Raw genomic sequence first — 10,707 nt, forward strand, 5'->3', positions numbered from 1 at the left:
GACTGTTAACATAAATTTATTTCAAGTCAGGCTGCAATACTAAAAAGTAGCATACAGAAAGGAATTGCATCACACTTTCACATGTTAGCTATGTTATTTGTGCTTGTAAACATTTATTCTACCACTGCAAAACGTCTGTGTAACACACAACTAACTGGAATTGGTCTAAAAATAAATGACCTTTCCAACAGTATAATTTCAATCTATAATGCTCCATAACTTTATTACTGTTTTCTGAGAGGTCCTGAGTGCACACTGGTCTTGAGAAGCTTTTTGGATTGTGGCACATCTCCAGAGTAGACCCAGGTGCTGTTCAGCCAAAGCTAGTGCTTGCAGTATAAATTGGCCTTTCTATTATTAACCACGACCTTTACTCCTCTACATGTATTGTGGAGTAACTATATAGTCAGCAAAGTCGCATGAACACTTAGATTAATATGCTGGCAAATGTCACCTTTGCGAAAGAACAGGCATGGGTGGAAGTGGATTTAACAGAAGCAGCGGTGACAATTATGGCTCTTAATAATTTTATTTAAAAGTACTGCAAAAATAGTGTAAAAAGATAATTTACTTTTGGACACATTACAGAATCATATACTATCTTAATGAAAATAAGTGATGTCTTTCATAGTCTTCAGGAACATACAGGCAGAATCTGTATATGGCCAAACGATTGAAATTCTGTTTTTCAAAAAAGCAAATGACAGAATTGCTGCTTTGCAAAGATGCTAGTAAAGGATATTGACAATTTGGAACAGAGATATTTAGTGGGTAATGAGCTGAAAATTTTTATTGCAACACAGTTCCCTTTCTTGACTTTAAATTAAAAGCAGTCTTTTTGGCCAAAGCTAAAGAACGTTTTAAGTATGGGTGCAAAAACTACTAGTTATTTGAAAATCAGGGTACTGGGGATGTACACTGCTAATCAGGCAAGTTTTTATGCAATAAAAAGATCACAGGCACCCCAAACATTTAACCTCATTAAAATTTTGGTTTTAAAGTGTTAGTAATCACATGATTCTATCAGTATAAAAAGAATAATGAAAAAGGAGAAACTTGTTCTCAGAAGTGTCATCTAATATAATTCATCACAGCTCAGTATATTTTGGAGCCCAGGTTCCGTCAGAAGCAATCTTAAAACTTTCACATTCTGTAGAATAGTTGAGACAGTTTGAACATATATTCCTGCCTAATAGGCACCCCTTTTTTCTTGCTTTGGTGTTTCCCTCTTTAGGATAAAAAGCTTTCACAGTCACACCCTTTTCTATGAGGGTACAGTCTATGAGGCTGGCCTAAGCTAAACCAATTTGAGTGCAGCAGTTAAGACCAAATGACTGTAAATCATGAGCACTTACTTGGAGTAAGGCTTGTTGAACTCAGTGGAACTTAGCATCTGAATAAATCTGCATAGCATCAATTTGTAAAATTTGAGTAGTAAAGTTGAATTCCTTTAAAAGCAACTGTTCATTTGCAGATTGCAACAAACTTTACAAAGGATGTGAATCACCATTCCAGGTGAAAGAAAGGGGAGGCTTAGCAATGCCAATACCTGCCCACAGTCTCACAGCGAGTTGCTAGTAAAGCTGTGTGTGGGACTCAAATCTGTTAATGAGCAGTCCAATATTAGCATTCACTGGAGCACAGAGCCTCTGAAAACTGCAGGGAAAGAACACAACACGATAAGGAGTTTTAAAGACCTGCATGAAAACCTGCCAACCTGAATTTTGTTCCTTTCAGCAGAACATATACGCCTGCCGAATGGTGAACGGCTTTTAAAAAGGAATTTCAACAGCTTGCGAATGTCGCTTCTTTGTGACACAGTTCAAGAGCTCAGGCTCCTCTTTCTATTCTTCTGGCGTAATTTGAAAACATAATTACACAGAATTCATTGAGAGGCATATCCTCCTACGTATTCGTTTGCCTCGCATTCTGCAAACCGCTAGTGTAGTCAAACGACAAATACTAACCTCTCTTTCTCTTTCTTTAAAAAATGCCTTTGTTACTGTGTGATTTCACTGTCAGTCAATACACATAGCTGACAGAAATGTATGTATGTTTGATTACGGGAAACAGATGTTGTTTTTTCCTCCGGTTTCCACAAATGTCAATTCAAAATGCGCACGCCCCTGTCCTCCAACGCAAGGTTCCCCCATGTGATACAACTGTATACTCCGGGTCTTTCCTTTCCACCCACCAGTTTCTTTCCTGTACACAGCTCTAAAACAGACCCACGGCAGAGTTTGTGCGTTTCTGCTCAGTTCTATGTGCTGATGTTTTGAAAAAGAGGGCCACTCACAAATCACTGCCACTTAAAATGGATTAAAAATGAAAACAAGTGTAACAAGGTTTCTTATCCCAACTCGAGTAGCCAGTCGAACAGGCTCGGAGTCCGCTCTCTGCTTTCTTCATGGAGTTTGCAGAATTGTACCACGGCATGAAAGATATCGCCCACTTTCCAGGACTTCTCGTGGACAAGCTGCACAACATCTAAAAACTGGAGAGGGAAAAATGTTTACTCATAAGAGTTGGTTTCATCCAATTAGGTTCTCTCCTTTTCACTGTAACTATATGAATCCAGGAGGGTTGGCTCACACACTGCTCTAATTGTTCATCACTCATTGACTACAGAATCAAGTGAGGACTTGTGTGTGAGAGAGAGAGAATGAGTCAGCTCAGTTGGTTAGAGCAGGTTGCTGATAATGCCAACGTTTCAGGTTCGCGCCCCGTATGGACAGCTGCATATTCCTGCGTTGCTGGGGGTTGGGCTAGATGGCAGGGTCCCTTCCAACTCTATGATCCTGTGATCACAGGCCAATCATGTTTGATCTTTCCTGCCCCCTCCACAGCAAAACCTCTGATGGAATCAGTGACACACTCAGCTGTCGATCAAGTAACAAGTAAATAAGTAATGAGAAATCAATTGGTACTTAAATGCTTGTATGAAGCAGTCCTGAGGGAAAAGCTTTGGTTTAAGAATAGGAGGCAAGCTATGTTTAGGAATTTACAATGCAAATAGTAAATACAGTGGTTTCTGCACAAAATGTTGCAAGGTGGAAGATCCCGTTCAGGTTACAAACTAGCATTGCTCCATTCCTCCTCCAATTCTGCCCATGCCCTTGCCTGGCAAACAGTCAGAATTCCATGGTAACTGAGTACGCACCATTCTCATTAGCTGTCTTGGACTCCCCCCAGGAGTTTTTCCCTATTTTTTAAAAAAATATTTATTCCTTTTTGAGAGTGGTGCTTTTTGACTACTTGAGCAATGGCGCATGCACACCTGAACATGGGGGTCAGAGGGAATGAGGGGTCTCAAATAAGAGTTGTTTTGTGCCCAGGCTGCCCCAGTGTTGGCAGCATACTTAGAATCTAATCCTCAGATTGTCACGCTTCCCGAGAAAGGTGAAGGGGGAGAGAGGCAGCCGATGTTATAGATATTTACTCCTCAGGCTCATTGTGTTGCATCGTTACATGAAAGAACACCTAATGGCAAACCTAGAGCACCAACATGAAAATTTCCACTCAGGTAGTGGAGTGAGGTGGTTGAACAATGGGCAGACCAGAGAAATCTGTATTGCACCAGATCATCTGATCGTATTCCCTACAGAAATGCCTCAAATTAGGCCTGAAGGGGAACGCCCCCACCCCGTCCTCTCTCCATGCACGTTGCATTTTCTTTGTAGAAGGGGTCTGTACATGTGGTAGCTGGCCGACCAGCATCATCACTGAAGTCCCTTTCTGCCTGCCTGTGACTACAAGAAGTAGAGTTGTGTGTATGTAGTAGTGCACCTGCCCTGTGGAACGCCTTCCCACCAGATGTCAAAGAGAAAAACAACTACCAGACTTTTAGAAGACATTTGAGGGCAGCCCTGTTTAGGGAAGCTTTTAATGTTTGACCAACTATTATATTTTAATATTTTGTTGGAAGCCGCCCAGAGTGGCTGGGGAAACCCAGCCAGATGGGCGGGGTATAAATAATAAATTATTATTATTATTATTATTATTATTATTATTATTATTATTATTGAGTACAGAGTATCCCATAAATCTTCAAGGGTCCCTCCAAACATTCTTTTTTGTTGTGCATTCATGAGGATTTGTGCTCATGATGTTGCCAAGGTAGTTATGCACGATTCTGTTTTAAATATGCTTTGTGCCTACAGACATACTGCTTCATTTCCAATCAGGGCAGGGTCCTGTAACTTCTTGCTGAACTCCTGGAAGTTTTTATACCACAAACATTCCCGTTTATTTCCTCTCCCACTTTTGTTGTGCTGTAATGCAAGAGTGTCCTTCCAGATAACAATGATGCATTGTGGAAGCATCACGGAACAACTAGTAAAGCGGAATGTTATCCCGTATCTGCTACTAATGCAGCTCTTACTGTGTTAATGATGTGTTGCAGAATATATGTGCAAAAACATCCTAGTTTGAAGGGTTTCTAAAATGCCCAGAACTCATTGTCATTGGAAGTAAAATCTAGAAGGAACAATAATGCATTGATTTTACTGCATACCAATTGTGTGTTGGTGTGTGTTTAAAAACCTTCCTTTAGATTTCCAAGCAGCTGGGGAAAAATATTATACTGTCTACTTTTGTGCTTTGCTATTATTTGAAATGAAGATCATCATCACACCACACACCCAGGCCCTAGGTTTGCAAATGGAAATTAGTACTTTCTCTTTTTTTTCTTCTTTTTTTCTTACTTTTCACAATCAATATCTGATTAGGCTTCATCACTCCACTTTCAAAACAAGGGAGGAAATGTATTGTGCCTCCGTAGCTAGAGGGACAATTTGCCATTTACATGTGGTCTTTTAAACTTAAGCACATATTTTAAAGATGTTCAACCAGGCTTGCTGTTTCCAAGGGCAGGCTTTCAGGAAGGATGTGTTTCATCACTTTCTGGGGTGTTTTAGGAATTGGTTAAAGTATTTGCAGAGGCATATGGCAAAGCTGACAGCTGTTTCTATAATGGGACACAATTTCGGCAGTTGTTACTGAATGCAGCTTAAATTATTGCTGAAGATTCCCAAATATTTTGCCTTAGAAAATACTAAACAATGCCTCAGCTGTACCTAATACCAACTCTCTCTCTCTCTCACACTTTTTTTTTTAAGATCCAGGGCTTGATTCTATGAGCTCTTGTCCTGACACAGCAGCTCATAGGATCCAAAGGCAAGAACTTGTCCAGTACCTGCTCCATCCCTGTTGAAGGCAAGAGGGAGCGGGAGTCCCACTTGCTGCTCATATCTATTTATACAAAACATTTTCATCCCATCTAATTTCACGAGCCAAGATGGCTTAAATTGAGGGTACCCAACATGGTATCCAGATGTCCTTAGATTACATCTTCCATCACCCCTGACCATTGGTCATGCTGGCCGGGGCTTCTGGAGGGCACCACATTGATTGCCCTTGTTTAAATAAACTCCTGCTATGCGTCTCAGTGCCTGAGATACTAGAGCAAGCCTAGTTTACAGGGACCTCTGTGCCCCACAACTGTGACTGCACAGGTTTTTGCGATACCTTAATGCGGCAAAAAGTGGCATTCAAATTATAAGGTCATTCCTGAATGGCTTTTCTGTTACAGGTGTGTATTTCATTCTTCCCACCCAATAGTGAAGCTTAGTGAATGACCTTGGGCCAGTCACTGTCCCTATGCAAACCCCATCTGACAGGGTTGTTAGGAGGATAAACAGGGAGGGGGAGAATATTGTATGTCACCTTGACCTTTGCACAGGCAAAGTGGGATATAAATGCAATAATAATAGATAAAAGTACTAGAGGCGGGGCAGTATATTTAAAATGTTACTCTAATACCTATGGCAAGAAAACATGATGGTCTTAGTTTTTCAAATACTGCCTGTCAGTGGGTGCTACCCCACATTTGCCATCATTTTTCTCCTGCAACAGAGATCCATACCTTTTCAATTCTATTTTCCTGAGATTTCTTAAAATAGATCATGGGGATCCCAAGCTCTGATGCAGCGATCCACTGAAGGGTGGTACGCAATTCTGCGTCAGGGCACTCTGGTTCCAGGTCAAAGTTGATCACCAAGAGATCCTTTTGCCCATTGGCTGTTCCGGTGGATAAGCCAGAAGCGCATTCTGAGGAAAGAATGCCACCGTCATTTTCCCAGTGCTTGCAGGCAAAACAAAACAAGTTCCTACACCCTGTTTTACGACATACAACTTACCTTCTACCTTTTCTGGCATTTTGTTGTGGAATGTGTTTTCATCTACTAATTCGCTTAAGAAACAAAAAGAACAAGAAAAGATTATTGTATATATCTTTGCAACATGCCTGGCATCCATTCATGAAAGCTGAAATGATTTCAGAGAGGGACTTGAGACACAGCAGTTTGATTTCTACACTTAAAATGAACTTGCTTTTGGAGGTACGTGTATCCCAAAAAGTGTGTATCAGCAATTCACACTAAGGGATCTTTTATGTTTTTATCATTTGCTACCAAGGTATCAAACGCAAAGCCCTTTGAAACTCTGAAGTATCTTGTGAAATCTCATAAGTCACAGAACCTTATAGACAGGAGGTTTAAGCATCAGTACTCAGTTTTAAGGATATCAAGTTGATATTATTTCAGAAAATGTGTATCTACCCTCCCACTGTATTCACTGAGCTCAGGGTGACTTAAAATATTGTTTAGGAATATTGAGGATCAGAAATTCTGTGGGGATCTTCCCCCCTTCCCTTTCAAAAATATCTACGCAGCTGTCAATCAAACCTGGAGCAAAACCAATGAACTCCTGAACCGAACTGGGTCCCCTCCAGATTGGCACGAGGCAGCTCCAGATTCTGTCTGAAACTCTGGAAGGCCATTGCCATTGTACCATGAAGCCATAATGGTGCTCTCCAAATGTTAGAGTACAATTTCCATCAGCCCCAGATTGGGAGTGAACTTGGGACATTCTGCATGCAAATCATGTGCTGTGCCCCTGAACTACAGCTCATCTTGTTCTGGGTTCACAGACCTTAGGGCAAGCTCACTAAGGTCTCTGCCCACTGCCCAGAGCCCATAAGGAAGTCTGTCAGACCAGCCTTGCCCAATCCAGTGGTCAGAGAAGTAACCTTGCAACCCACTCCCTGCCGGAAGGAATTTTCTGATTCAATGCCTAGCTCCCTGGGGCTGGGTGCCCAAAGGAAAGCATGTTCTGGCCCTGTCCATTAGCTAGAAAACTAAAGGTTGCTGGGCTGTGCATGTGCGTGAGATTTATAGTTATATATATATTACAACCTGTTGTAAATCATTTGAATGAAAAGTGGGGTACAAACTTTCGAAATAAACAAAAATGTGCTGCTCAACCAGGGCCTGTGTTTGCTGTAGGCAGTTGTTTATATCAGAAAGAGATGGCTGCTTGCCAGAGATAGCAATTACTGAATATGTAACTGAAACTGCTGGCTTCTAACATTTCAGAGGGGAAATTCACACCTAGCGTTTGCAACAGTATATTTAGATAATGAGGGCAAAGTGCAGCTAATCTGCACTTTGGAGCACACTATGAAATTAAGTGTGAATGTGGTGGGCAACTGGAAAATGTGGACACCACTTTATGGAAATAATTGATCACCACTTAATGGAAATAACTAACTTTGTATTGTAACCATCGCTGATGGGAGTTAAAGCGGCAGCAAGAAAGGAGAGCAGCTGGATGAATAATGAAGTCGCTTGGCACATTCTGGATGATGTGAATGGTTTTCAGCTGAAATGGAGCAGCGCTTCCCAAGATCAGAGGTCACCTTAGCAGCTACTTACTTAATTGCATGAGAAGATGGCATGTTTTCCTGATAAATTTCCAGGTCCATAATGCCAAGACTGCTAGTGGTACTGCTGTTGCCATTGCTGACGATGCAAAAATTTAAGTATTAATGCCAGTCTGCACCAGCATGCACTTGAAGACATTGTTAAGCAAAGCGGCGGACAGAGCGGCTGCTTTTCTGCTTCTCAGAACAAGGGCACACAGTTCTTGCCTGACTCAGCAATTTGTTACCAGCAACACAAAAGATGGGGACGTATTTAGTCAAACAATACACAACAGTTACACATCTATTGGTACTATGAACTGACAGAGAAAGAATCAAGTGTTAAGCTGAGGGTTTGGTAAGGCAAAATGAAGATTTCATTTCAGCTCAGAGCAAAACATGCTTTGTAAAGTCTGGTTACATCGCTTGATGTCTCATCACTTGCTGAGTGGCAGAATGTTGCCCTGAAAGTGATGTCAGGGGATGTGAACATTTGGTGGTATTTGAGTCATGATGGCTGCTTCATATATGTGCTAATTATCACTTGATACTGTGTCATCAAGTGGTTGCCATATTATATAAAACCCTAAGACTCATCACAGTGTAGCCAGAGATAAAGTTGAGTACACTTATACCTTTAAAGTGCTAAATGGCCTCGACCCTGCAAACCTGAAGGAGTGCCTTCACCCCCATCGTTCAGCCTGGACACTGAGGTCCAGCTCCAAGGGCCTTCTAGTGGATCCCTTACTGCAAGAAGTGAAGTTATAGGGAACCAGGCAAAGGGCCTTCTTGGTAGTAGTGCCCGCCCTGTGGAACACCTTCCCATCAGATGTCAAGGAGATAAACAACTATATGACTTTTGGAAGACATCTGAAGGCAGCCCTGTATAGGGAAATTTTTAAATGTTTGATGTCTTGCCGTGTTTTTTATAATTTGTCGCCTCTTATTGTCTCCAGCCTCAAACACAAGATTTTTTTAAAAAATCAATTTATTGCATTTATATCTCATCTTTTCCTCCAAGGATCTCAAGGTAACATACGTGGTTCTCTGCCTCCTTATTTAATCCCCACAACAACCTAAGAGGTAGGTTAGGCTGAGAGGCAGTGACTGGCCCAAGGTCACATTCATGGCCAAGTGGAGATTTGAACCCTGGTCCCATAAGCCCTACACTGGCACTATAAACAGTACACCACACCGGCTGTGAGTCATATCATGCAAAGACTGAAAACAACAGTGGGATCTCAATAGTGATTTTCAACTCATTTATGACTTCTTGGAACAGATGACCTACTAATGACTTTGAGTGGTGGTGAATTTGGCAATTACATTTAGGCTGCAGTGACAGCAGAGATTTAGATTTGAGTAGTCAGAAACTCCTGATGAGCAATGAGGCAAATTGCCCAAAGAGAACTGGATTCTCCAGGGCTTTTCTCTCCTTACAGACTGAGTAGTTCTACTGAATCCAGTTTCAAGATCATAACAAATCTATATGGACCTACAGTTCCCATCTTGAAACTGTACTGTTGACTCTAAGAGCTTGCAATGATATGATAACACTTAGATGCTAGGAAAGAAAGAAAGAAGTCCTGCTACAGTAATTTGTCCAGTCCTTAGTTTTCTATCGTGTCCACGCCAATAGAGAATGAGAACTGAATGCAACAGTGTTAGATGTAAATGACCCAGATGGAACTGACAAATGAGCCATGATTGACTCAAATTAGCTTCTCAGATGGTGTTATCCTTACAGGAACAGGAAGTGATTGCTTAGGGTTGGGTGGCACTTTCTTTCCATGGTTTCCAAATACTTAATGAGGCCTCCTGCAGCACCGTATGAAAGCTAGTCCTCTTTTTGGACACACTCAAGCTACATTCATTCTGAGCCAATGACAATCAAAACCTTTATGCTGGTGATTATACCCCTTGCGGCTCAAAAGGGGCATGCGGTTACCTCATAGATCTCTCGCTGAGTTGCAAATAGCTGCTTGTATCCTCAGGATTGTCCTCGTCATTTGCCAGCTGGCACCAGCTGCTACCTGTGCTTTCGTCACTGCTGCTTGGAGGGACTGGAAACTCTTCCACCGCTTTGGCCTCCTTGGGAGCTTGAGGTTCAGGATCGCTACGTATAGTCAAGCTGATTGGGGAAAGGAAAAGAAAGATTCTGATAAAGCAAGGAGAAATCTCTTGGGAAATTCTTCCTGCTCCTAAGCACTGTTGTATTGGTCAACCAAATCACTTGGACCATTCTTTATTTTATTTTATTTTTTGCAAGTCATGGAACACCACCAGCTAATAGATTTTTATTGGCTTTTTGGATATTAAAGGGGGCACATATATAGAATCTGCCACCAACAGGGCTGGTAAATTGCAACATGGGGATTGCACTGCTGCATCTTCTGATCCGTTCCCTTCTGGTCCCTGTCACCCATCCCCCTTCTACATCTGTTGTCTGGCAAAATCAAAGTCCAATGTGGTTCAGTGGGCAGAGAAAAGGAGAAGACTAGGGAAGGAACATAGCATAAAGCAGGAACATTATTTCTTGCTGCATGTAGCCGAGCTCATCTTTAGAAGTTCTTCTCTCGGTAACAATGCTTGCCCTCCAATATCTAATGTGCGGTGGGTGGTGACTGGAGTATTTCCATAGTCTTTAATCTGCGCACAATATGAAACCGAGAGCTCTTTAGCCTTCACAAGTCTGTGCGATTTTGGAGTTCAAAGAAGAAATGTGCAGGGCAGCACACCTCAGAATCCACAGCCACCAGCAGCTTATTGGAAAAGGGATAAATTGATAATTAAACTTAATATGAACTACTTAGTAGGGATCTAGTCATAATGGAGGTCCAGGTCTAGATCATTTACAATAATAACAGAGTGTCTGCCCAGCCAGATCTTCACCACGGGGGAATGTAACAGATTATTTTGGCAAGATTGAGGAGTAGAGATTATGCTCC

The 10,707-nt window shown here is 41.7% G+C and overlaps 1 protein-coding gene across 4 annotated transcripts in view; it reads right to left on the reverse strand.

The window, feature by feature from the left end:
- The window catches only part of SPHKAP (SPHK1 interactor, AKAP domain containing), a 74,793-nt gene continuing 64,086 nt past the window's right edge, over positions 1-10,707 (reverse strand). For 3 of the 4 annotated variants that reach the window (XM_079978516.1, XM_079978515.1, XM_079978517.1), the window contains exons 8-12: positions 9,708-9,890; positions 7,773-7,859; positions 6,198-6,250; positions 5,924-6,108; positions 1-2,494 (exon numbers count right to left, since the gene is read on the reverse strand). In XM_079978516.1, the coding sequence (XP_079834642.1) occupies positions 2,351-2,494; positions 5,924-6,108; positions 6,198-6,250; positions 7,773-7,859; positions 9,708-9,890 (652 nt within the window). In that variant the 3' untranslated portion in view covers positions 1-2,350. The remainder of the gene's footprint in view (positions 2,495-5,923; positions 6,109-6,197; positions 6,251-7,772; positions 7,860-9,707; positions 9,891-10,707) is intronic. The other variant, XM_079978518.1, reaches the window with a different exon arrangement.

The sequence above is a fragment of the Podarcis cretensis genome, assembly GCF_951804945.1.
Source record: "Podarcis cretensis genome assembly, chromosome: 5".
NCBI classification, from domain to species: Eukaryota; Metazoa; Chordata; class Lepidosauria; order Squamata; family Lacertidae; genus Podarcis; species Podarcis cretensis.